The sequence below is a fragment of the Panthera onca genome, chromosome E2, assembly GCF_046562875.1.
Source record: "Panthera onca isolate mPanOnc1 chromosome E2, mPanOnc1 haplotype 2, whole genome shotgun sequence".
Classification (NCBI taxonomy): Eukaryota; Metazoa; Chordata; class Mammalia; order Carnivora; family Felidae; genus Panthera; species Panthera onca.
The window spans coordinates 193,141-220,570 of record NC_138353.1 but is presented as its reverse complement, the minus strand read 5'-3'; the positions used below and the strand labels follow the sequence as shown (position 1 = coordinate 220,570).

At 45.3% G+C, this 27,430-nt stretch overlaps 1 protein-coding gene across 6 annotated transcripts; it reads left to right on the top strand.

Annotated features, from left to right (window-relative positions):
* Nucleotides 1–1,280: 1,280 nt before the first annotated feature.
* Nucleotides 1,281–26,857, top strand: ZNF584 (zinc finger protein 584). 6 transcript variants are annotated; one of them, XR_013552416.2, is made up of 7 exons: nt 1,282–1,951; nt 2,855–2,981; nt 7,788–7,910; nt 8,521–10,081; nt 15,572–15,712; nt 22,893–22,928; nt 26,059–26,857. XR_013552416.2 is itself a non-coding variant. In XM_060627385.3 (4 exons), exons 1-4 carry the CDS (start codon nt 1,934–1,936, stop codon nt 9,525–9,527), a joined length of 1,275 nt encoding a protein of 424 aa, XP_060483368.1. In that variant the 5' UTR covers nt 1,282–1,933; the 3' UTR covers nt 9,528–14,461. The 6 variants fall into 6 exon arrangements, 1 of the variants encoding a protein (XP_060483368.1); XR_013552417.2 differs by lacking the exon at nt 26,059–26,857 and adding an exon at nt 24,971–25,275; XR_013552418.2 differs by lacking the exons at nt 2,855–2,981; nt 26,059–26,857 and adding an exon at nt 3,034–3,102 and having other exon boundaries at nt 1,281–1,951; nt 22,893–25,290.
* The last annotated feature ends 573 nt before the right edge of the window (nt 26,858–27,430 follow it).

Below are 27,430 nucleotides of genomic sequence, written 5' to 3'. Positions count from 1 at the left end.
AGGATTGTAAAGAGGATGAAAAAACACTAGGGGGTCAGGGAGGCACCAAGACCTGAGATGGCATGGACCAGACGCCAGGTGTGAGAATAGCCCACCTCGGGCAGTCACCAGGGCAGGTCTCCTCATCAATTCCATTGGGATAACCACAGGGAATGTAGAAACCACCAGAGCTATGCGAGCTGATGAGGTTTGTGAGAATCCACCCCAAGAGGACCAAACCACCCCTCAACAGACCATAACCCGTGAGGATCGTCTGTATATGAACAATACTGAAAATCCACAAACTGAATGTTCAGGGAAGGTCTCCAAGGCAGAGCCCAGTGGCCCCACAGACAATCACCATGTCAGTGCATGAAATGTTGGGCATCTTAGAGAAAGTGACTGAGCTGGACATGACCTGCTGCAAAGAGTTAGACTTCTGACCCGATTTCAGCCACTCATGGCCCCTTGATAGAATGTGTGTGTGTGGGGGGGGGGGTTGTTCACAGCAGTCAGGGAGAGAAGGAAACATAGCCTGGGGGCCGCAGCTACAGGACCACCAGAAACTTGCAAGGCGAACACGGCAAGAGCAAAGAAAACAGAGTTCTAGGTGTGGGAGTAAGGAAGCCAGTGGCCCGACCCAGAGGTCACCAGTGCAAAGTTCTCAAGCATCACCCTGGGGTAGGTTGCTCTGGGACTCGTCTAAGTGTTCCATTCTTCCTAGGAGACTCGGCACCACATCCTCTAGGATGAGTGCATCTGAATCCACTGCACGACATCCAGGAGCCGGGTCCTTCTCCTGCTAGCCTCGCATCTTGATGTGCCCAGGACCTTTCTCCCTGACATCCTCAACAACGCGCTCACCCTCCTCCACAAGGCCCCCTACCTGACTATGGCCTTACACGGGGCAGGCTACCAGCCTACTGTCCCCTGAGCATGTTCCAGACCCATCCCCGGTACCCCAGACCTGCCTGAGTCCAGTGGCCCAGGCACCACCAGACTCAACACTTGTACAGTCCAACTGCGGATCTTCTCCAACACTTCCTCCTCCTGCCAAGGCTCCCTGGCCGCTGGTCCCCAGCTCCTCACTGAACTCAGGCTGGAGAGGCTTTTCTGAGCTCCGTCTCCTGCTCCGTGAAGCAGACACCGCGTCCGGGGCGATGACTCCTGGGCGGCGGCGGGCGCGGATGGGCTTTGACGGAGGTGAGACCCGAAGGTGACGCCTCTTTACCGCCAAAAACACTTGCCGAGCTTAAGCCGCGTACAGAGCGCGCAGCCTCCTCTCAGGCCCTCTATATTCCAGTTTCCACCGTTCGGAGGAGCCTCCCAAATTCCCGCCTCCGCCCAGTTACGCAGTCCGCCTGCCGGACGTGGTTCCGAAGGAGGGCGACGCCGGAAGTCCCACCTCCACGGAACGCGGAAAAGCTCCTCTCTGGGGCCGTCATTGGCTACGTCGGTACGAACGGACAGCAGCGCCCTCCCCTGTCGCCTTGGCAACGAGCAAGCGGCACCGCGAGGGGAGCTGGGAAATGAGGCCCTAAAGTGACGCTGGAGCTAAGTTAATGAAGGCGTCTGGAGGCGGTCGGACTTCCGGCGTTGCTCTAGCTGTGCTCTTCTTGCAGCTGTGGTTGGAGACCAGCACTTGGAGAGCCGCGTTGCCGAGAAGAGGGTCGGGGACCCTCGTCGCGCCTGTGCGCGCGCCGTGACCCTCGGAAATAACCCCATTTTTCTAAGACTCGGTGTCGCCCACTGCGGAACGGGTGCCGGAGGGTCAGGGCCTCCCGCGGGCGGTTCCCTGGTCTTTGAGCACATTTTACACGGAGGAGACCTAGCTTCGAAGGTTCCGCGGTCGGCTGGAGGTTCCTGCGCCCAAGGCGGGGTGGTAGGTACGGATTTGAGCTGAGTAGACCGGAATTCGGCGCCTATCGCAGCCAAGCTCCGTCCACAGCTTCCGATGGCCGAGGAGGCGCTGGTAAGTGGAAGGTGCCAGAGGCTCTGACAGCCCTGATCCCCACCCAGTGGGTCGGGTTCTGAATGAGCTCAGGAGAAGCGGGGAAGGCTGTGCAGGTGAAGGGGCAGCCTGGTCAAAGGCAGAGGTGGAAGAGGGGTCTTGGAGATCCATGTGTGGTCTGGTCGGCTGAGAGTTGAAGCGAGGGACAGGCCTGGGTAGGGAGGTCTTCAGTGCAGAGTGCGGAGGCGGGGATGCCCTTAACACTGAGCCATGGAGGAGTGGGGCTGGACTGAGTGAGGATGGTATTGTGATTGCTCTCAGTGGTGTTACCGGAGACACTGTGTGCAGGATGGGCATGTAAGGGAAGTACAGCGAGTTGCCAATGGGCTGAACGGGTGAGATTGTGTTGGGGTGTGGAGCTCTATCAAGTTGTGGTACAAAGAGTTCTGTGCATGTCAGACACCGGGGGCAAACTGAAGGGTCTGGGACCTAAGACAGAAGGGTGAGCCTAGGTTTGCTTGTCTCTGGGAGGCGATCTCTGGGACTTAGAGGGAATTGGCTAGCAGGAGATAGGGTGAGACCTGTGTGTCTGGCTGGGGACATAGATGGCATCTATCTGGTCACCAGCCTGTTGTTGCTGTGGGCAGGATGCAGAGTCCAATAGTAACATGAGGAGTGAGGCACCAATGGAATTGGGGGCCCTGGCAATCCTCTGAGGTAAGAGTCTTAGGAGGAGGGAGGTAGAGGGTATGTGTCGAGTGGGAGTAGGGGTTTGGGGCTCAAAGGGAAAGTTGATGTCAGTGAGAGATGAGGCAGGACCTTGGGACACTGATCAAGGGCCTAGATGTGTTCCTCTGTCTGTGTTTTGGTTGGCTTGTCTGCCCACTATTGACCCCTAAGGCTGAGTTCAATCCATCATTACAGGGGCTGGTGACCTTTGAGGATGTGGCTGTGTATTTCTCCCGGGAGGAGTGGGGGCTCCTTAATCTGACTCAGAGGAGCCTTTACCGTGATGTGATGCTAGAGAACTTTGCACTTATTGGCTCGCTGGGTAAGTCTCTCACACTCTTTCCTAATAGACCGCCTCTGCCTTTTACCCATAGGAAGCTGTGTTCATCCTAAAACCCCACCACAGAGGCTGCTTCCTTCCCAGGTTCCCTGTGGTTGGTGCTGTGAGTACTGGCAATGGGCTGTGTGTTCTTCCCCTGCCTCTCTCTGAGCAGCCTTGTTAGCAGCCTCAATAGCTGTTGCCCCACGGCCTCCTGTAGTAGGGCTTGGGGTTCAGAAGTTTACAGTTTGCCCAACAAATCCCACTCGGCCCTGACTGTCTCTGTGACTCTGCTGAAGTCATGGCCTCTCTGTGCTCTGGGTTTTACCTTCTTTCTCCAAAAGAAAATTTATAGGGTCCTCCTTGGTCCAAGCTTGAGCCATGAATTCGAATCAGTAGCTCAGTTGGGGGAGTGTTGCCACTTAATATCTTTCAATTCAGAACATGAAATGTCCTTCCATTTATTTAGTCGTCTTTAACTTTTTTCAACAGTGTTTTGTAGCTTTCAGCATATAAGACTAAAGTTATTCCTAGGTATTTTATTCCTTCTGATGATATTTTAAGTGGAATTGTTTTCTTAACTTCATCCTAGGTTGTTCAGTGCTAGTGTATAGAAATATAGATTTTTGTATAGTGATTTTGTGTCTTGTGGCCTTACTAAACCCATTTATTAGTTCTAATAGTTTTTTTTTTTTTTTTTTTTTTTAGTGAACTCCTTGATATTTTCCATATATGTGGTGTGATGTCATCTGCAAATAGAGATATCTTTACTTCTTCCTTTGCTTAACTGACCTGGCTAGAACCTCAAGTACTTTATTGAATAGAATTAGTGAGAGTAGATATCCTTGTCTCATTCTCAATTTTATGGGAAAAGCATTTAGTCTTTCACTAATAATCACTGTGGGTTTTTTGCAGCTCACCTTTTCAGGTGAGGAATTTCTCTTCTTTTCTCAGTTTGCCGAGTGCATTTATCATGAAAGGTCATTAGATTTTGTCTAGTACTTTCCCATGAGTATGGAAATGATCATGTGCAGGGGCCTGGGAGGCTCAGTCGGTTAAGTGTCGGAGTCTTGGTTTTGGTTCAGGTCATGGTCTCACAGTTCATGAGATCAAGACCCGAGTTGGGCTCTGTGCTGTGTGTGGAGCCTGCTTGGGATTCTCTGTCTCTCTCTCTCTTTCTGTCTGTCTGTCTGTCTGTCTGTCTGTCTCTGCCCCTCCCCTGCTTGCATGTGTTTTTTTTCTCTCTCTCAAAATAAAAAAATAAATAAACATTAAAAAGAAAAGAGATGATTGTGTGATTTTTATCGTCTATTCTGTTAACACAGAGTATTGCAGTAATTGATTTTCATAGTTCAACCTTGTGTTACTAGGACGTTTTTCACTCTGTCGTAGTTTATAATCCTTTTATGTATTTCTGGATTGGCTTTGCTAGTATTTTGTTGAAGAGTTTTGCATCTTTATTTGTAAGAGATACCAGTGTGTAGTTTTCTCATAATGTCTTTTGTTTTTTTTTTTTAATTGAGTATGAGGGTAACTTTGGCCTCAATGGATGAGTTGGGAAATGTTCCCTTTTCTACTGTTTTCTGGAAGAGTGTGTCAAGTATTGGTGGAAATTTTTATTTCAGTGTTAATATTCATCAGTGAAGCCCTCTGGGCTGACTTTTTTTCTTACCCCCATGGGGGAAGTTTTGTTGTTGTTTAAATATAATCAGACTTTCTGTTTCTTCTTGAGTCAGTTTTGGTAGTTTGTGTCTTTTTTAGGAATTTGTCTGTTTTATCTAAGTTATCTAATTTGTGGGCATACAGTACAGTTGTTCATAGTATTTTCTTAAAACCCTTTCTAGGGGTGGGGCACCTGGGTGGCTCAGTTGGTTAAGTGTCTGACTTTGGCTCAGGTCATGATCTCACGGTTTGTGGTTTCGAGCCCCGCGTGGGGCTCTGTGCTGACAGCTCGGAGCTTGAAGCCTGCTTCAGATTCTGTGTCTCCTTCTCTCTCTGCTCCTCCCCCACTTGTACTCCATCTCTATCAAAAATAAATAAATGTAAAAAAAAAACAAAACCTTTCTAGGGATGCCTGGGTGGCTCAGTCAGTTAAGTGTCTGACTTCGGCTCAGGTCATGATCTCATGGTTCGTGAATTCAAGTCCCATATCAGGCTCTATGCTGAGAGCTCAGAGCCTGGAGCCTGCTTCAGGTTCTGTGTCTCCTCTCTCTGCCCTTCCCCATTCACACTCTGTCTCTCTTTCAAAAATAAGTAAACGTTAAAAAAATTTTTTTTTTAACTTTCTATTTTGTAATTTTGTTAGTGATGTCCCCTTTTCATTTTTCTTTTTAATAATTTGATTCTTTTATTTTTTTCTTGTCAGTCTAGGTAGCAGTTTTTCAATTTTGCTAATCTTTTCAAAGATCCCAATTTTGGTTTCACTGATTCTCTCTTTCTAATCTCTATTTCATTTATCTCTGTTCTTTACCATTTCCTTTCTTATGTTAGCTTTGAGTTTAGTTGTTTTTCTTTTTCCTGTTCCTTGAGGACTAAAGTTAGGCTATTGGTTTGAGATCTTTTAATTTTTTTAAATTATTTTAAAAATGTTTATTTAGGGGCGCCCGGGTGGCTCAGTCGGTTACGTGTCCGACTTCAGCTCAGGTCATGATCTCGCAGTCCGTGAGTTCGAGCCCCTCATCGGGCTCTGTGCTGACAGCTCAGAGCCTGGAGCCTGTTTCGGATTCTGTGTCTCCCTCTCTCTCTGACCCTTCCCCATTCGTGCTGTGTCTCTCTCTGTCTCAAAAAATAAATAAATAAACATTAAAAATTTTTTTAAAAAAATGTTTATTTATTTATTTTTGAGAGAGAGAGGCAGAGGGAGAGAGGGAGCCCAAGCAGGCTCCACACTGTGAGCCAGGATCCCGACAAGGGGTCAGACTCACGAACCATGAGATCATGACTTGAGCTGAAATCGAGAGTCATATGCTTAACTGACTGAGCCACCCAGGTGCCCCTGAGCTCTTTTTAAATATGGGTGCTGTGACATAAAAAGAAATATATATTTTGTCTTTGTTCCCACTTCCTAGCACTGCTCCTAAAACTGTTGGAATCTCTGAAATGATGAGTATTTTTTGTGTGCTAATGGGATGGCTGGTGGCTGGGAGCCCCTAGATAGCTTCAGGATAGGGGGTAGCCACCAGAAAGACTAGGGCACCATTGGAAGGTTAAAAATTGAGCTGCCCCACCCCCTATCCTCCCAGTCCCCTAACCCTACCCTCCAGGGAGATTAGAGGGGCTGGAGACTGAACCAATCACCAGTGGCCCATGCTTTAATTAATTATACATCATAATGAAATTTCCATAGAAACTCCTAAACAATAGGCTTCAGAGAGCTTCTGGGTTATTGGGAAAAGTGGCACCACCAGAGGGCGTGAATGCCTCTAACCCTCTACTTCGTCAACCTCCACCCCCATCTCTACCCTGGCATACTTTGCCCTTTGCATCTCATCCATTGGGCTGTTTCTGAGTTCTATATTTTATAATAAACTGGTATAGTAAGTAAACTCTTTTCCTGAGTTCTGTGAGCCATTATAGCAAACTATTGAACCTGAGAAGGGATCAATAATTGTGGGAATCCCTGATTTATAGCCACTTGGTCAGAAGTGTGGGAGGTCTGGGACTTTCAACTGATGTCTGAAGTAGCAGAAGTCCTGTGGGACTGAGCCCTTAATCTGTGGGATCTGACGCTGACTCTGGGTAGTTAATATGAGAATTGAATGGAATCCTTGGACACCAGCTTGATGTCTGAGATTTGGAGAAGTGGTGTGGAACACCTGCCCTGTACCTACCCACTTTTGGTGTCAGATTGTTAGAAGTGAAACAGCACAGAGGTGTGTATAGCTCTAATTTCCTATTTTCTAAGGACTGCTATGTCCCATTACTTTGGGCATGTTGTATTCTCATTTTCATTCATTTCAGAGTGCTCTGTAGTTGTCTTTTGGTCATTTAGGAGTGTTGTATTTAAATTCCATAAATTTGTGAGTTTCCCAAATTTCTTTCTGTTGTTGATTTCTATTTTAATTCCTTTGTGGTCAGAGATCATACTTTGTGTGATTTCAGTCCTCAAAAGTCTATTTCCCATCAAGTGGTCTGTTCTGGAGAATGTTCCATGTGCATGTGAGCATGTGAGAATATGCATTCTGCTGCTGTATTGTGGCATGCTCTATAGATGTCTGTTAGGTCTAGTTGATTTTTAGTGTTGTTCAAGTGCTGTATACTTATTTGTTTTCTTCCTAGTGATTCTGTCCATTATTGAAAGTTCTCCAACTATTATCGTTTGTCTATTTTTTACTTAAGTTGTGTCAGTTTTACTTCATGGGAGGCTCTGTTAAAAGATTATGGTAAAACACAACATGGGGTCTACCTGCTTAACACATGTTTAATTGTGCAGAAGATGTTTTTTTCTTTTCTTTTCTTTTTTTTAAATGTTTTTGATGCTTATTTATTTTTGAGAGAGGAAAAGAGAGACAGAGCATGAGAAGGGAAGGGGCAGAGAGAGAGGGAGACACAGAATCCAAAGCAGGCTCCAGGCTCTGAGATGTCAGCACAGAGCCTGACGTGGGGCTAGAACTCAGGAACCGTGAGATCATGACCTGAGCTGAAGTCAGCCGCTTAACCAACTGAGCCACCCAGGTGCCCCGAGGATGTTGTTTTTCTAATACTCTGTTTCCTTCATGGTTGCCATGGTGACATGAGCTTCCTTTGGTGGGGGATGGAGTGGGTAAGCCTTGGCTTGGGTTGGCCTCTTACTGCCGTTCTCCCTCCCAGGATTTGCATCCTCAAGGTGCCATGTGGTTGCCCAGCTGGAGAGTGAAGAAGAGTTCTGGGTTCCCAGCATGGTGGACCTGACTCTGGTCAGCAGAGTTGAGGCCAGGAGGGGTCCTGGTCTTGGTGAGTAGGGCTGAGACATGTCTTGGTTTCAGTGATGGGCTCACAGCATGCTGCTCATCTGTGTGCTTTGGCTTTTTGGTACTGAGGCCAGTGACCACACACTATTCCCACCTTTCCTCTCCCTTGTGGACACAGTATGTGATTTCTGTCCCTACCATGACTCTCAGGACCTAGATGACCCCCCTCCCTGTTCTCCACACCAGTGTAGAGCTACTAGTGACTTGAGATGTGCACACATCCTTAAATAATACTTCAAGACCAGCTACTCTGTTACAGCTGCCTTTTCACCTGTGCAGACACATCCTCTTCACAGTGCCCACTGTCACCAGCAGTGGAGGCCCTACTTGAAACACATTGCAAGGAGTGACCTGGTGGCCTCACCTCTTCCCCTGGCACTGCTCCCATCTTTGTGTTCTCATCCCTGCTGAGGTCTTTCCTACTCTGTGATCTGGCAGAGCCCTGTTCTACTGGGCCAGCCGTTTCTCACCCAGACTTCTGGCAACCTCCTGGCAATTCTGTGGACTGCTTTCTGGTATGTCTGATGTGTGTTTGTGATGTAGGTACCTCCTGTCTCTAATCCAGCTCTCGGTAACTGGCTTTTATGTTTCAGGTTGTCCATGTAGCCTGAAGGATGGGGAAACCCCTACAGAGCAGATGAAGAGTTACGGAGTCTACCTGTCAGAGAAGCCCTCTCTGCTTGGGGAGTCTGGGAAGGACGTGCCTACCACCTTAGGTCTTCTCCGGCACCAGGCCACCCACAGCAAGGGGAAGCCACACAGGAGCACCGAGCATGGAGAAGCCTTCCAACCCAGCTGCAGTAGCCAACAGCAGCAGGCAGTCCACACCACACAGAAGGCCTTCAAGTGCAGTGACTGCGGGAAAGCCTTCCCAAAGGCCTTTGCGCTCCTTGACCACCTGGTAACCCACCCCAAAGAGAGACCCTTTAGATGTCCAAAAGGTGGAAATGCCCCCAAGGAGAAATCCACCCATGTTAATTACCAAAAAATCCACACCGGAGAAACATCCCATGTGTGTACTGAGTGCGGAAAGGCCTTTAGTTATCCCTCTAAACTGAGGAAGCACCAGAAGGTTCACACGGGCATAAAACCTTTCAAGTGTGATGAATGTGGCAAAACCTTCAACCGCAAAGATGCACTCGTTCTGCACCAGAGAATTCACACTGGAGAAAGGCCTTATGAGTGCAGCGAATGTGGGAAAGCCTTCAGCGTTCTGTCTACTCTCATTCGGCACCGGAAAGTTCACATTGGAGAAAGGCCCTATGAGTGCAGGGAATGTGGGAAGTTCTTTAAATACAACCATAGCTTCATTCTTCATCAGAGAGTTCACACTGGAGAAAGGCCTTATGAGTGCAAGCAATGTGGGAAAACTTACGTGACCCGCTCTGGCCTGTATCAGCACTGGAAAGTTCACACTGGAGAACGGCCCTATGAGTGCAGCCTGTGTGGGAAGACCTTCACCACCAGGTCCTACCGCAATCGGCACCAGCAGTTCCACACTGAAGAGAGGTCCTATGAGTGTACAGAATGTGGGAAAGCCTTCAAACATAGTTCTACCCTTCTTCAGCACAAGAAAGTCCACACTGGAGAAAGGCCATAAGAAGACAGGGGATGTTGGAAAGCCTGTAGCTAGGGCTGGCACCTTGTTCAACATGAAAAACCTCACTCAGAAAGGAGAGGAGAGTAGCCATTTGAAAGCTAAACCTGGCACACCCCAACACATGCGCTGGGGTGGCAGGTGTGTGGGAAGTTTTCAGGAGCTAGGTTGCACTTGGACCTGCCTAGGCTGTTGGCAGTGTTAAGTTGCTGCCAGTTTCCGTGATACAAACCATCTCAGCTCCACCACCTGGCAGGTGCCCAGGGTGTGCATCAGGCACCGCAACGTGCTCTGGAACAGCAAGACCTCCATGGTCGCCACTCTTTAAAGGAGAGAATCATGAGTGGTGGAGTCCGTGATGGGCCTCATTTGCTCCCTCCAACTGGTTCAGGTGTGCCTGCGACCAAGCTCTGGTCAAGAGTAGCTGAGCTGTGTCTACTGGGGGCTTCCAGAGAAGGTTAATCCTTTCCATGGACATCGTTTACACTACGCATGGTACCCGTCATGGATTTATCCGACCCTGGAACTGACTGTCTCACACTTCCCTGGAATGTATGGTAATAAAAGCTTTATTGTTTAAGCCATCTTTAATATTGGGGGTTCTGATCACTGTGTGTGAAGAGATTGAGAACAAACCTGGGCTCATGAATAGAAGGACTGGCTTCTGTGGTAAGGGGTCTTTGACTTTTGTTGCCTTACTGGGGATAGCAGGATGTTCACCTCATGGCCATCACTCTGGTCCTGAGAGAAGGAAGATCCTGTTGTCCTGGGATGTGGCCAATGTTCCTAGTGTCTCTGCATACTGTGGCCTTCATTGTCTTTGCTGCCAGTGTGCCAGGGCACAGAGGAAAGAAGTGGTCGAACCAACATATGGACCCGTATCCTCTGGTTTGTGGGGTCTTTTGATTTAAAAAATTTTGGAAACTAATTTCCCAAAGGTCAATAAAATGTCAGTTCAGCAAAACTTGTATGTTGGTTGTAGCTGTGTCCCTGTTCCAAAAGTTATGCTTCCTGTCAAGAAGAGAATGTTAGTTTGAAGCACGTTGGAGAGAGAATGGTGACCCTAGGCTTAAGGGGCTTTGAGCCACAGTGCTCAGCCATTACCATGTGTTGGGGTTGGAAATGACTGCTGCCTCCCATAACTGGAGTGATGCTTCTCCCCCACCCCTGATGGCAGGAGGGCTGGGGGTAGAAACAGGGTAGAAGCCCAGGCAGGCTTATAGTCAGGGGACTTTTTGGCCAGTCTGCTCAGTTTCTTCCCAACACTGTGAAGTATATGCCCACCTCCAGGCCTACTCAGGCCCTACTCCCTGCGTATAGTAATTGTTTGCCTGCAGCATGGTGGGGGTGGGGGTGGGGGTTGGTCTGTGTTGTAGCAGAGTTAAAGTCCAGCTGAACCAAGTAGGGCTCAGTTCTTGGGGTAGGGTAGACATCAGTCATTAGAGTTCAATCCTTTGTACCTTGTATGGGTGGCCTTGGTTAGATCAGATGGCCCTGAGCACATGGGTGAAGGGTCCTCTGAACCAGCTTTCTGGTCTCCCATTGGGGTTGCTTGTATAGCAGCCAACCTGCTGGGGAGGGGGTGAAGGGTAATGTTTTCCAGGTGATGCTGGAACATCTGAGACAAATGGTTCCTGGTGGCTCTGACCCTTTGACTTGCCCAGGGTATCAGTTTGGGTATCAGTTAGCTCAAATCTCACCTGGAAAGCCAGTGCCAGCAGCCCATCCTTGCAGCTTCTGTCTTGGCTGCCCTGAGACTGCCCTCTCCCGCAGCCAGGGGTAGCTCTCCTCTGGAGTCCACCCAGCAGTTCTGTGCCCCTGGGCATTTTTATATGTGCCCTCAGCCTATCAGGAATGCCTCCCCAGCCTCTCTTTCAAGAATACCCCTTCCACAGTTAAACCAAGATAGTATTTCTTCTTGAGACCCCTCACTTCCTCATTTGGAGTGACCTTCTTCCTCTTTCTCTGCCCTCTCTGTGCTTTGATGTCTGGCCGGACACAAACCCAGTGCTACCCCTAAGTTTGTCCTCACGATTACATCTGCTGCACGTTTGAAATTGAGGGATACATTTGGGTTTGTTAAAGACTTAGCAACATAGAAGTCTTCACTGAGATTGGGACTAGTGTGTTTCTTGATTTTTAAGTTCATCTACAGAGGCATAGTACTTCTTTTCTCACTGTGCTATGTGACGTGTTTGGTCCCCGGTCAGCAGGGCAGGTGTCTGTTTATTTTCTCACAGTCAACAAGACAGTTTGGTGATAGGAGTAAATGTGTGTGTCTCCATAGTAATTAAGCAGGAGAGCAAGGTTGAAATTCTGAATATTCTCAGTTTGATACCTTGTCTTAAAAGACTCTGTGAACTGGTTCATGAGAACAGACACCATCTTGCTCTGCAGATGCCCATAAGGGGAACCTCCTTCATCTCTTGGTGAGTGTCTCAGTCTGTTCAGTTGCTATAAGAAAATACCAGAGACTGGGCGGCTTAAGCAAGAGAAATTTATTTCTCCCAGTGCTAGGGACTGGGAAGTCCCGGACCCAGGTGTGGGCCAATTTGATTCTTTGATGAGAGCTCTTCTGGCTTGTAGATGGCCATCTTTTTGCTGTGTCCTTACATAGTAGAGAAAAAGAAAGTTCTGGTGTCTCTATGCTTCTTATAAGCATGCTGATTCTGTAATGGAGGACCCATCCTCATCTAAATCTAATTACCTCCCAAAGGCCCTATCTCCGCACCATCAGATAGTAGTTTAGGACTTCAACACATAATTTTGGGAGACACATTCAGTTCATAACAAGTCTCCTTAATGTTGGTGATTTTCATTTTTTAAGCCAAGCTCTGGAACTTAATCATTTAGCACCTCAAGCCCTAAGCAGACCAATATAGCTAATTTACTGGGAGAAATGGAGAAGAGCCTAAAGAAAAGTTGGCTTTTAACAGTGAACAAGTAAGTATGTCCAGTAATTACTTGTTCGTTCACTCATTCAAGTTTTTACTGAGTATATGCATCAGGCCTGGTCATCAGAGCATATTCAACCCAAAGCTATAATGATGGGGGTCAAGGGTGGTCATGTGACCTGAGGTGCATTAATGAGAGGCATTCAAAGGACTTGCAAGGAATTGTGAGGAAAGGGGAACCCTCTTGTGGACCCTGGAGTTCATGCACCAGGATTTGGGAGTTGGGGCTGCCAGCAGCAACTTTTCCTCTTTAAAGAGATGCATGCCTGAAAACTAAGCCAAAAGAGGCAGCTGAGTGGAGATAAGAGACAAGCCCTTTTGATCTCACTGAGCCCTGCATCCAGTTGTGCCTAAAGCTGTCCTGTGAGCTTGATGAATGAATCAATAATTTTATTTTGGCAAAACCACTTATATTTGGGTTTAAGTGCCCTGGAAGGAAAAGAGTTCTGCCTAACATGTAGTCCTTCCCTGCAGTGGTTCCCCCCACTACTCCTGCCAAGGATATCACAGGGCAGAGCCTCCTGGGGTACAGTACCCACGGACAGATCAAAGCCATGTCAGACATGAGGCTCAGATTCCACCAACCTGAAGGTATATCAAGTGTTCACTTGCCTTCTCTGAGTTGCCCTTCCCCGCTCCAGAAGCTCTCAGCAGCATGGTACCTGCACAAAGAAACTGGCCCCCTCCACCAGTATCACCACATGCAGCCCAGGCCTCCCTCAGAGCAGCATGTCCATCTGTGGTTCCCATTTGGTTTAGAACAAACCAAACTCATCCCAGCTTACAGGGCCTGCATGACCTGGTTTCCATGCCCTCCTCCTCCAGCATGGGTTAGGGTCTTCTCCTCGCTCTCAAATGCACCATCTCAGTCCTGCCTGAGGCCTCTGCCCTGAAGTTGCCTCTGTCCAGAATCCTCTTCCCCTGGAGTCACCACCTCAGAAGTAGTGGTTGTAGCTTTCTGTCACCTCCCTATTTCATTTCCTTCGAATTCCAACCATTCTCTGCTATGGCCCTGTTCTCTGATCTGTTTGCACATTAAATCTCTGTATTGCACATCATATTGAGATAAAATGTGTCTGCCGCAGGGCCTGACACACAGTAGCACCCCAGGAAATGGAATTTTTGTTGAGCTAGTATTTGGCTGCCCTGCAGGACTGTGCTGGGCTCAGACCACAGCCCCATCATCACAGCTGACTCTGAGGAGGGAGAGAGAAGGACACCATAGAAAAAGGTAGTAAATCCTTCTTTCTGCACTCAAGTAAGTTACCTGAGTCCGCTTACATATTTATCTCATGCTATGTGAATTGCTACTGTATGCTGAGACTGAACTTGCCCATCAGGGAAGAAACACATAAGGGCATGGAGCTGACATTTTAGTAGGGGGATATAGACTGAAGTCCCCCACCCCAAATTCACGGATTAAAAACTAATGCCCAGTGTGGTATATTTGGAGATGGGGCCTTTGGGAGGTGCTTAGGTCCTGAGAGTGGAGCCCTCATGAATTATATTAGTGCCCTCAGAAAGGAGATCCCCTGAGAACACCTTCCTTCCTTCCTGGAGTCTCACCAGACACTGAATCTCCTGCCACCCTGATCTTGGACTTCCCAGCCCCTAGTAATGCAAGAAATAAGTTTCTGTTGTTTGTAAGCTACCTGGTCTATGGTGGACTGAGACATGGGGAGACAGATATCCCTCAAGAAACCATACAACTGGCAACTATGACAGGGGCTATGAAAGGACATCCTTTAGGGTATCAGCTGAGCTCCCCCTTGGTTCTCTGCATTTCAGGACCTCTGGGTTTGTCGTCATGTCTGTCTACTGGGAACTCAAGTGACTCTGCAATTGGCCTTTACCTTCTAGTGAAAGGAAGTTATCATGGCTTTTAGTCATCATGGCAGTTTCTTTTGTGTGGCTGTGATTTTGTTTTTATTTATTTATTTGTTTATTTTATTTTTTTAATGTTTATTTGTTTTTGAGAGACAGAGAGAGAGAGAGAGAGAGAGAGAGACAGAGTGCGAGTGGGGAGGGGAAGAAAGAGAGGGAGACACAGAATCTGAAGCAGGCTCCAGGCTCTGAGCTGTCAGCAGAGTCCAACGCGAGGCTTGAACCCACGAACTGTGAGATCATGACCTGAGCCAAAGTCCGGTGCTTAACCGTCTGAGCCACCCAGGCTACCCTGTGACTTTGTTTTTAATCTAATATTTAATGATTCTACTTTTTTGCAGTCCACAGAGCTTATTCAAATTCCACCAGTTTATATATGCACACAGATACGTGTGTGTGGTTCTATACAGTTCTATCACGTGTAACTTCATGTAACATCACCTCAATCAAGATATGGAACTGCTGAAATACCACGACAACTTCCCTCATTCTACTCCTTTATAACAACCCCCTCATGTTTAACCCCCAGCAGCCACTAATCTGCTCACCTCTGTAGCTTTCTCATTTTTAAAAAATGTTTATTTATTTATTTGGGGGTGGGGTAGGGACAAAGAGGGGGGGAAGCAAGAATCCTGAGCACGCTTCACGCTGCCAGTGCAGCCCGATGCAAGATTCGAACCCACGAACCGTGGGTTAGATCATGACCTAAGCTGAAATCAAGAGTCAGATGCTTAACTGACTGAGCCACCCAGGCACCCCTGGAATTTTCTCATTTTAAGAAAAATGACTTAGATGAGGTCCAATTTGTCATTTTTTCCTTTTATGAATTGTGCTTTTAAGGTCAAGTCTAAGAACGTTTCACTTGATCCTAAGTCCCCCAAATTTTATCCTTAAAATGTTATAGTTTTGTTTTATATTTAAATCTATGATTCCTTTTGAGTGAGTTTTTTTACGAGGTGTGAAATTTAGGTAAGGTTTAATTTTTGTTTATTTACTTATATTTTACCTGTGGGCGTCCATTTGCTCCATTACCATTTATTTGTTAAAAGGCATATTCTTCCTCCATTTAAGTTCTTTTGCATCTTTGTCAAAAATCAGTTGGGCCTTTATGTGTGGGTTCATTTGGTTCTTTGTTTTGTTCCACTAATCTATGTATCTATCACTCTGTCAGTACTAATGATTAATTTTAATATTTCCATTTCCCCGTAGTTTGCACTGGGCGGACCTGGAGTCTGAGACCTAGAAGAGCAACTGGATTTGCTGTAGTGTAATGTCACCCTTCATGGATGCCACCACATTCAGAGGTTCATCCCCATCTCCTCTCCATGCAGCAAAGTAAAATTCCCAAAGGTAACTGCAGATCCAGCCCCCTGGTTGCCCATTTCCCACAGGACCTGACCCTTCCTGTCCGGGGGCCCATCTCTGACGAGGGATGGCCCGAGGACTTCCATCAGAGATTTATCTTTTTTATGGACATTGTTGACCCTACATAGGACATTTGTCATGGATTTGTCCAGCCTTCAACTTACTCATCCCTGGTACATATCACCTTATACTGCTCTAGATTATATGATAACTTAGGTCTTTTTTTTTTAAATATAATTTTCTGTCAAGTTGGCAAACATACAGTGTATACAGTGTGCTCTTAGTTTTGGGGGTAGATTCCGTGATTCATTGCTTACAACACTCAGTGCTCATCCCAACAAGTGCTCTCCTCAATGCCCATCACCCATTTTCCCTTCCTCCCCCTGCCTTCCCCATCAACCCTCAGTTTGTTCTCTGTATTTAAGAGTCTCTTATGGTTTGCCTCCTTCTCCGTTTGAAACTATTTTTTCCCCTTCCCTTTCCCTATGGTCTTCTGTTAAGTTTCTCAAGTTCCACATATGAGTGGAAACATATGATATCTATCTTTCTCTGAGTGACATTTCACTTAGCATAATACACTCCAGTTCCGTCCACGTTGCTGCAAATGGCAGGATTTCATTCTTTCTCATTGCCAAGTAGCATTCTGTTGTATGTGAACCACATCTTCTTTATTCATTCATCAGTTGATGGACATTTAGGCTCTTTCCATAATTTGGCTATTGTTGAAAGTGTTGCTATAAACATAGGGGTACATGTGCCCCTATGAATCAGCACTCCTGTATTCTTTGGATAAATTCCTAGTTGTGCTATTGCTGGGTCGTAGGATAGTTCTATTTTTTTAAATTTTTTAATTAATGTTTTTATTTTTGAGAGAGAGAGAGAGAGAGAGAGAGAGAGAGAGCACGAGTGGGGGGAAGGGCAGAGAGAGAGGGACACACAGAATCTGAAGCAGGCTCCAGGCTCTGAGCTGTCAGCACAGAACCCGACGTGGGGCTCGAAGTCATGAACCGGGAGATCATGACCTGGGCCGAAGTCGGATGCTTAACTGACTGAGCCACCCAGACGCCCTGCGTAGTTCTATTTTTAGTTTTTTGAGGAACCTCCCCACTGTTTTCCAGAGTGGCTGCACCAGTTTGCATTCCCACCAACAGTGCAAGAGGGTTCCCATTTCTCCACATCCTCACCAACATCTGTTGTTTCCTGAGTTGTTAATTTTAGCCACTCTGACCGGCATGAAGTGGTATCTCAGCGTGGTTTTGATTTGTATTTCCCTGATGCTGAGTGATGTTGAGCATCTTTTTAAGTGTCTGTCGGCCATCTGGATGTCTTCTTTGGAAAAATGTCTATTCATGTCTTCTGCCCATTTCTTCACTGGATTATTTGTTTTCAGATGTTGAGTTTGGTAAGTTCTTTATAGATTTTGGATACTAAGCCTTTATCTGATATGTCATCTGCAAATATCTTTTCCCATCCTGTCGGTTGCCTTTTAATTTTGTTGAATGTTTCCTTTGCAGTGCAGAAGCTTTTTATCTTGAGGTCCCAATAACTTCATTTTTGCTTTCATTTCCCTTGCCTTTGGAGATGTGTTGAGCAGGAAATTGCTGCAGCTGAGGTCAAAGAGGTTGTTGCCTGTTTTCTCCTCTAGGGTTTTGATGGTTTCTGCCTCATATTTAGGTCATCCATTTTGAGTTTATTTTTGTGTATTTTTATGTTAATTTTGTGTGTGTATTTTGTGTACCCTTAGTCAAGGGTAAAACTGCAAGCATTTATACCCATGGTCAGTATTCCTTTGGGGTAACTCATGACTTTTGAATATTATGGAAACAACAATATATCCCTACTTCCAATGGGGATAAAATTAAAAATGACTCCTATGTCCAAATTTTATTAGATGCAATACCTTTGCCAGCTGCTCTGGATATTATTAAGCTTTCCAGGCATTCCAGACTCAACTCCCTGGAGGCCAAAAGAAAGCGCCTCACTGATATTTCCACCAAAAATGCTGCTTGCGAGGAGGCCAGTAGCCAAACCTCTGTCTTGGTCCAAAGAGATGTTATCCCAAGTGATAATTTGGGTGGTGAGGAATGATCAGAGACACCCAAAGGAAAAACAGTATTGAAAATCTAATAATTGTTGGTTCAATAGTAATAGAGAACTTTGGTTTGGAGCAAATAACAATCCAGCTCTACCAGAAATTCTAAAATTCTCCCTACTTACAACTGTACATGCATCAAACCATTGGTTTACTGAGAAAATGACAACATTCATGAACCAATTTTGGTTGGGAAATATTAATAAGGTCTCACAAAGTACCTACCTCACTCATCCCATCTGTCCAAAGTATAATCCAGGGAAACCTGTTAAAAAAATGGATTTCATACAGCTTCCCCATCTTGTGGATATAAATATATTTTAATCATGGTTTGTATGTTTTCTCACTGGATCAAAGCTTTCCCTTGTAGACAGGTCAGTCATTCTACCATGGCTAAAATTGTTTCAGAAGAGATTATCCCTACCTGGGAAAATCCCTCTCCAACTCTCTAGCGCGAGGGGAACCCATTTCACTGGACAGGTGCTTTGACAAGTCTGCACTGTTTAGCTGGTTTTACAAAACTTTCATTAGCATACCATCTTCAATCCTCAGGGTTGACTGAATGCACTAACAGCATGGTTAAGACTCAATTGGTAGGGAGTCTGAGTGGCTCAGTCGGTTAAACCTCTGACTTGATTTCAGCTCAGGTCATGATCTCACGATTTGTGGGTTGAGCCCCATGTTGAGCTCAGTGCTGACAATGCTCTCTCTCAAAATGAATAAATATGCTTTAAAAAAGAGTCAATTGGCAAAATTTACAGAGGTCTTCCAAATATTTTGGCTGAAAGCATAGTTGTTAGTCCTTCTAAACCTCAGATCCACCCCTTTGGGAACACAGACTCACCCTCTGAGATAGTCACAGGATGGCCAATGCATTTGGCTATGCCTCCTTTGATCCACAGTTGATAAAAGAACAAAGAACATATACTTCAATATTGTAAAAGCCTAGTTGGTTCTATTAAAAGTAACCATGCTTCGGTAGAGCCATCTTTTCACAGTGTGCTCCCGGGAGACGATGACCTTAAGCATCACACCTTACAACCAGGAAAAGACTGCTCCAGAAGACTCTACTGCCTCACTGGAAAGGCCCTTATCAGGAACTTCACACCAAGTCTTGTGCCACCAAACTCCAGGCAATAGACTCTTGGATTTACATGATGGAGCTAAAGAAATAACCAACCCCGACTGGACCTGCACACCACCTATTAATCTGAAAGTAAAGATTTCCCAAAGTGAAGCAGACAACATCTGATGAGACGACTTTCCCAAGATGTTTGGATCTTGCGTGCATTTTTTCTCACTGTTGCTTCTTCTCTCTCTTTTACGGGAAGAAAGGACCCCTGTCTGCATTTTCCAAGCCCTCACGAAAGGGGAAACCTCTTGTTTTGACTATGGCCTTTTGGAAACAGCCTCATTGTGATCCTGTGACAAATTAATTTTTCTCTTGCTTTTTCTGAAGGGTTAGAAGCTTCAGAATTCACAAAAATTTATATTTAATATATATATATATATTAAAAATATATACACACACACATATATATGTGTATACACACACACACACACACACACACACACACACACACATATATATTTTTTTAAGTTTAGTTTTTTATTTTGAGGGGGCAAGGGGCAGAGAGAGAGGGAGACAGAATCCCAAGCAGGCCCTGAGCTGGCAGCATAGAGCCTGATGTGGGGCTTGGACTCATGAGCTGTAAGATCATGACCTGAAATCTGAAGTCAGATCCTTAACTGACTGAGCCACCCAGGCGTCCCTTCACAAAATCTTTCTTTAATATGAACTATTAACCGATATTCAGAGATTCTTACTGAAATTCATGGTTTCTGAATTTAAAATTTATAGGCTGTATTATCAATAACATATTTGGTTCCACACAGTTCTTTTGAGATAATGATACTGTTTTAAAACATCTTTGAAACTTTGCTGTTTTGCAAAAAGTTGATCAACTATTGCTTCATGTTTATACTTGCACTGTATCTTCCCAAATTCACTTGGTTAGTTCTTTCAATGTGCTCCTGCAGTATTCACTCTTCTGTTTTCATGGCCTCTCTTAATTGGAGACTTCCAGGAGGATACACACTCCAGGTATGCCTCCATAGTGAGAGCTTTACTCCCCTGAGTCAGAAAGAGTGCCAATAAATATTTCAATTGGCTACTTTCAGACCTAAGGTCCTGGTTTAGAACTATCATACAATTTGGCATTATCACGTTACTTCCTCTGTTTTGTAAACTTAATAATTTTAAGTTTTGTATATCATTGCTGGTCAAACTTTTGTAAGAACGATGTACCCAATAAAGAGACGATCTCCAATATTTATGATCTTGGTAAATTTATATTATAGATGGGAAGTGTCTGGAAGTTCTCCCTCCTAACCTTTCATGTTAACTCAAATGTGGCCTTCAGTGGTTTCCAACTGGTTTCCACTTTCCCTCCAACTTAGGACATGACAACCAGGAAAGGTCCTTTTTCTGGCACTGAGTGACAAAACCACTAAAATCTGATCCTTGATCTGTGATGCTTTTAAGGAAAGATCTTGATCAAAAGGGGTAAATATGAGCATTTATAAAGGAAACCTTATAAAATGGACTTGGGAGGTAGGAAGAGGACGCTCATGCCCTACCACTGGTCATCAATGGCAGACCCAACAGGAAGAAACCAGTAGTTCATCATTCCAGCAGAAGAAAGGAGGATTTCCTTCCTGACATTGGCAAAAGCCCAGCCTAAGAAAGACATGAGAGACAGTCACAATCCAGTCAATGAGAAAAAAACACAACAAAACAATCCAGCCAATGAGAAGACACTACACCTTTGAGCTCCCAGTTTACCCCAATGGAATTTTGGTTTACAACAGCCCCTCCTAACTTCTCCTTTCTTATATAAAAAAGCCTCCTTTCCTTTGATCTCCAGAATTGGATAAAGTTTTGCCACAGCTTGCTCTAATCAATCATAATTGTCTGCTATTACTGAATAAATCCATTTTTGCTGGTACTCTGCATTATAGGTAATAGCATGAAACAGTTTTGCAAAAGTCCACTTTTTATTACAGCTACCTCCTTAGTTGTAGCAGAGCATCAAAAGTTCTGTAATGGTCTCTTATTTATATGGGTTCCTATAGAGGTCCATAAGTAGAGCATTTTCCAAATCATACTGAAGTCATGCCTCAAAGCATACATACTATCAGTATTACTATTTTTTCTCTGGTTATTTGTCTACTGGCAGGTGTGGATGAGGGCAATTAATTCATCAATGTGAACCGAATTTCTGGGAAAGACTTTTTTTTTTTTTTTAATGTTTATTTATTTTTGAGACAGAGACAGAGCACGAGTGGGGGGAGGGGGAGCAGAGAGAGAGGGAGACACAGAATCTGAAACAGGCTCCAGGCTCTGAGCTGTCAGCACAGAGCCTGATGCGGGGCTCGAGCCCACGACCCGTGAGATCATGACCTGAGCCGCAGTCGGACGCTTAACTGACTGAGCCACCCAGGCACCCCAAGACTTATTTTCTAAAAATGAATGATCTGTGATAGCCTTCTGGGCAAACTTTGGCTTCTGTTTTAAGTATGAACAATCAAGAAAAAAATAAATGAGGTTATACAAAAGAGTCTAAAAAAGTTCGGGGGGCACCTGGGTGACTCAGTCGGTTAAGTGTCTGACTCCTGATTTCATCTCAGGTTGTGATGTCACAGTTTGGTTTGTGAGTTCCAGCCCCACATGGGGCTGGGTGCTGATGGTGCTGATGGTGTGGAGCCTGCTTGGGATTCTCTCTCTCTCTCTCTCTCTCTCTCTCTCTCTCTCTCTGCCTTTCCCCCACTTGCGTGCACTCTTTCTCTCAAAATAAATAAACTTTAAAAAGGCGGATCGCGGGGGGCGGTGCCTAATGGCTCAGTCGTTGATCGTCAGTCCGACTTCAGCTCAGGTCATGATCTCATGGTTCACCCCACATGGGGCTCGCTGCTGTCATCACAGAGCCTGCTTGAGATTCTCTGTCTCCTCTTCTCTCTGCCCTTCTGCTCGCGCTCTCTCTCTCTCTCAAAAGTAAACATTAAAAAAAAAAAAAATTCAAGGCGCCTGGGTGGCTCAGTGGGTTAAACATCCAATTTCCGCTCAGGTCATGATCTCGCGGTTTGTGAGTTCCAGCCCCGCATCAGGCTCTGTGCTGTCAGCTCGGAGTGTAGAGCCTGCTTCGGATCTGTGTCTCCCTCTCTCTCTGCCCCTCCCCACTTGTGCTCTGTCTCTATCAAAAATAAATTAAAAATGTAAAAAAAAAAAAAAGTTGTGTACAAGATGTCAACCAACAAAAATTCACTGAAAATTTAAGAAAATAAGCATATCTTGGGCAATGAGAATTCCAATTTGGGAGACACAGACTCAGATATAAACTTGAATTGGATCCTAAAGAAGACAAAGAAGGGGTAGAGTTATACAGGCAAAAAGCTAGGTAGGAGTGTAGTAAATGTTCAGTTCCTCTAGGCAAAACAGGGATTTAAATTAGGTTAACTGAGATTGGTAGAGTTAATATGCAAAGGAGGGATTGAAACTTATTAAATCACATTGGCTTTTTTTGAAGTGAAGAATATGGGTGATTCAGGTGTCATGGTGAGGAGGAAATTAAGTCCAGGCTGAGAGCTTGCAGCTGACTAAAAAAAAAAAAATTTTAAGTTCATGGTTTCCCCAGTGAGGATGTGCATAAGTTTCTCCTCCCTTATGCCTGATCCTGTTTAATTTAATGTAATCAATTAATTATGTGATGTATTTTGGCAGCTTGAACCTTTATTTTTAGTATTTTTTAAAAGCATAATTATAGAGAGGTGGGTTGGGATGGGCTAGATGGGCGATGGGCATTAAAGAGGGCACTTGCTGGGATGAGCACTGGGTGTTATGTGTAACTGAGGAATCACTAAATTCTACTCCTTAAACCATTATTACACTGTTAACTAACTTGGATTTAAATAAATTAAAAATAATTAATTAATTGATTTTAGAAAAGCATAACTAGAAACTTTCAATACGTAAATAATCCTAGCAAACCATTTAAAAGTGTTGTTGTTTCACAGGAATTTCACATCAGGTCCACCAGGACATCCAGCTCTGTGAGTAACCCCCCCCCACACACACACACACATCCCCCCACCACCTGACTCTGTTTTAAAAAGAGACCTTTTAGCCAGTCTTGTTTGCTCCATTTTGAAATCTCCTTTTACAAAGATGTAGTTAATGTTCTAACAGAGGTCCAAATAGTGGAGACGTTTCTCCCCTTCAAGTTGGGGAAGAAAGTTGCTGGATTCAAGCTGCTATAGTGAGAAAAGTGATACATAAAAGGTTAAGACACCATGGGTACCCCAATATATCACTATGTTCTTTAATTCTTCTCATAACACTTACTAGAAATTGTCTGCTTTCAGCAAGATCATTTGTTTTTTAAAAATTTTAAAAATGTTTTTATTTATTTTTGAGACAGAGAGAGACAGAGCATTAGCAGGGGAGGGGCAGAGAAAGAGGGAGACACAGAATCCGAAACAGGCTCCAGGCCTGTGCTGTCCGCACAGAACCCGACGCAGGGCTCAAACTCATGGACCGTGAGATCATGACCTGAGCGGAAGCCAGATGCTTAACCGACTGAGCCACCCAGGCGCCCTTCAGCAAAATCATTTATATTTAGAATCCTGGCAGCCAAATATCTGTGAAGGCTGTTTTCTATATTTTGTGCTAAAATTTGAGTCTTTTTCTTGAAAATTGATAAATCATTGAAACATTTTACTTTTATAATAAAATTAAGAAGGTGGCATCTTCACTTTGTCAATTTTAACTTTTTCTTTTATCTGCAATTTGGTAGATAAAAGTGCTTTCAAATTATTAAATGTGGAGGATGCCAGACAAAAGTAATTTGTGCTATTATCCTTCCCTTCATAAAATGAAGGAGCAGCCATCCCTAGGTGGCTCAGTCGGTTAAGTGTCTGACTTCAGCTCAGGTCATGATCTCACAGCCTGTAAGTTCGAGCCCCGCATTGGGCCTGGAGCCTGCTTCGGATTCTGTGTCTCCCTCTCTCTCTGCCCCTTCTCTGCTCACACTCTGTCTCTGAAAAATAAATAATAAACATTAATATTCTTGGTTTGTTTTGTTTTGTTTTTGAGAGAGAGCACGAGAGTGAGAGCAGGGGAGAGGCAGAGAGAGGGGGGAGAGAAGGATCCAAAGCGAGCTCTGCACTGACAGCAGAGATCCCGATGCGGGGCTCAAACTCATGAACCCTGATATCATGACCTGAACCAAAGTCAGATGCTCAACCGACTCAGCTACCCAGGCACGCCTTGTGTTAATATTCACCACTGTCACCAACTGGTTTTATTCTATAAAACTGACACTGTGTCCTGTGACCCTGAAGACTTAGCACTTCATATACTGGTCATAAAGAATCACTTTCCTTCCATAGATGTTATGGACTGAATGTCCGCATGTCCCCGAACTTCATATGTTTAAGCCCTAATCCCAGTGATGGTATCTAGACAAGAGGGCTCTGGGACATAATTAGGTTTATTTATTTATTTTTTAATGTTTTTTTATTTATTTTAATTAAAAAAATTTTTTAATGTTTATATATATGTGAAGGAGAGACAGAGATGAAGTGTGAGTGAGGAGGGGCAGAGAAAGAGGGAGACCCAGAATCCAAAGCAGGCTCCAGGCTCCAAGCTGTCAGCACAGAGCCCGATTCAGGGCTTGAACCCACAAACCGTGAGATCATGACCTGAGCTAAAGTTGGATGCCCAACCGACTGAGCCACCCAGGCACCCCCATAATGTTTATTTATTTTTGAGAGAGAGAGAGAGAAACAGAGAGACAGAGCTCGAGTGGGGGAGGGGCAGAGAGAGAGAAGGAGACACAGAATCCAAAGCAGGCTTCAGGCTCTGAGCTGTCAGCATAGAGCCCAGTGTGGGGCTTGAACCCATGAACCATGAGATCATGACCTAAGCCCATGACCTGAGCTGAAGTTGGGCCCTTAAGCCACTGAGCCACCCAGGTGCCCCTGGGACGTAATTAGTTTTAGATGAGTCATGAGGGTGGTGCTCCATAATGGGATTGTTGCCTTTGTGAGAAGAGGAAGAAAGGTCACACTCTCCTCTCTCTCCACCATGTGAGGACACAGCAAGAAAGCAAGCCACAGAGAGGGTCCTCACCGGAACCCAAACATGCTGGCACTCTGATCTCTGACTTCCAGCCTCCAGAACTATAACAAAATAAGTATCTGTTGTTTAAACCACTCAGTCTATGGTATTTTGTTATTGCAGCCCAAGCTAAGTCATGTGACCTTTAAAATGATAAGAACACCTTGTTTAGCACTAGTCTTCAAGATCAATGATTTCAGAAAGACAAATATACCCTTGAGGTTTGAAACATTTGCACCTGTGGGTACAACCATGTAAGAAAACATAAGGGTAGCAGAGGGCTGGCGTCAGGCCAAAGCTTCAGGCATCAGAGAAGAGAGAAGCTAATACCAAATTGGAGGAGGAAAAGTACAGCAGACTTAGAGGAGAGGAAAAGTTGGGAGAGGTTGAGAAGACTGTAGAGGGTGTCCCTCATGGGGGAGGTCACAGGGCAAAGGTCCAAATGCAGGGAACTACTACTGGACAGAGCTCAGAGAAGAGCTATCACTAGTGAGGGCAGAATGTGTGGTGGTGGTGGATTGATAATGGACTGAAAGCACTGTAACTGCTAGGTCCCATACAGGCTGGTATCCAGAACAGCTATAAGGTTAGGGCCATGAGGCCTTTGCCTGGAGTGTTCTGGCATCGCTGGCAAAAATCTTCCTTCTCCAACAGACTGGCTGCTGTGTACTGAGCCCCAGTAGGAGACCAGGCTGTTCTAAGGAAGATTCTTCACCCACAGAAGAATTCTTCACCCATGAATTGGGGGCCATTTATGGAATCTAACCATGGCCATCCACACAGTGTACAAAGGATTGAGATGACCAGTGTCTATCCTACCCTATTTGCTTGGAAGGCTTGATCCTCTTGTGGCTCAGTTGGCCTTTAACTCTGATCTCACATGAGTTCTCCATGTTGATTAAAGATAATTCTTACATCCAGGAAGGAAGGTCTGAGCGGAGTGGGATTCCCCCAAACATCTCTGCTGGAGAGTACTTGAGCAGCCCTACTGCAAATTTTGATGACTGCAAGCCTGTCTTGGGTTCTGCCTCTGATGTGGCTATCATTCCTTGTTTCCTTTAGGCTTTTAGGAAAAGTCACCGCGAAGAGGAGGCAGCAACAATGCCTTCTCATCCACCAAGCAGTATGGATGTATACTGCATGCTGAAGCCTCTCATGTCAGAAAACTCCAGGTCTTTCTCCCCCCAGGTCTCATGGAAGGACACAGGGGAACGTATATAGCCCACATAAAGTTTTGTCAAACTGCTTTTGTACCAAAATGTTTTTTTCAAATGGCTTCTAACATAAAACCAAAAGCCACATAAAAATCTGCATATCTGGCTCTTCTTGGAAAGCCAAGACATCTAAGAAACCCATATTAATTCAACCATGTTGTCTCCCCATCCCTTAAAAAGGACAGACTTCCTTGGTGGCTACCCGAAATGGGGTAATGAAGGCCATGACTATGCAATCCTCTAGAAACTCTGGTTATTCACATAAACCACTCTCCAGACCATGAGCTCTATCCTCTCAATGTCAGAGTTCTTGTGTGGTGACAGCCACGAGGTGAACAGCTCAGGAAGGATATAGGAATTCATAAAACACTTATTTGGATTTGCATTATGGGTGCTACACAAGTCTGCGGATCTTAAGAAGTTCTGCACCCTTGGGGCACCTGGGTGGCTTGGTTGGTCAAGCACCCAACTTTGGCTCAGGTCATGATCTCATGGTTTGTGGGTTTGAGCCTCTTGTCGGGCTCTGTGCTGACAGCTCGGAGCTTGGAGCTTGTTTCAGATTCTGTGGCTCCCTCTCTGCCTCTCCCTGGCTCGTGCTGTCTCTCTCAAAAATGAATAAACATTAAAAGAAGAAGAGGAGGAGGAGGGGGAGGGGATTAGAAGAAGAAGAAGAAGAAGAAGAAGAAGAAGAAGAAGAAGAAGAAGAAGAAGAAGAAGAAGAAGGAAGAAGAAGAGGAAGAAGAAGAGGAAGAGGAGGAAGAAGAAGGAAGAGGAAGAGGAGGAAGAAGAAGGAAGAGGAGGAAGAAGAAGGAAGAGGAGGAAGAAGAAGGAAGAGGAGGAAGAAGAAGGAAGAGGAGGAAGAAGGAAGAGGAGGAAGAAGAAGGAAGAGGAGGAAGAAGAAGGAAGAGGAGGAAGAAGAAGGAAGAGGAGGAAGAAGAAGGAAGAGGAGGAAGAAGAGGAAGAGGAGGAAGAAGAAGAAGAGGAAGAGGAGGAAGAAGAAGGAAGAGGAGGAAGAAGGAAGAGGAGGAATAAGAACGAAGAGGAGGAAGAAGAAGGAAGAAGAAGGAAGAGAAGGAAGAAGAAGGAAGAGGAGGAAGAGGAGGAAGAAGAAGGAAGAGGAGGAAGAGGAGGAAGAAGGAGGAAGAAGAAGGAAGAAGAGGAAGAGGAGGAAGAAGGAAGAGGAGGAAGAAGGAAGAGGAGGAGGAAGAGGAAGAGGAGGA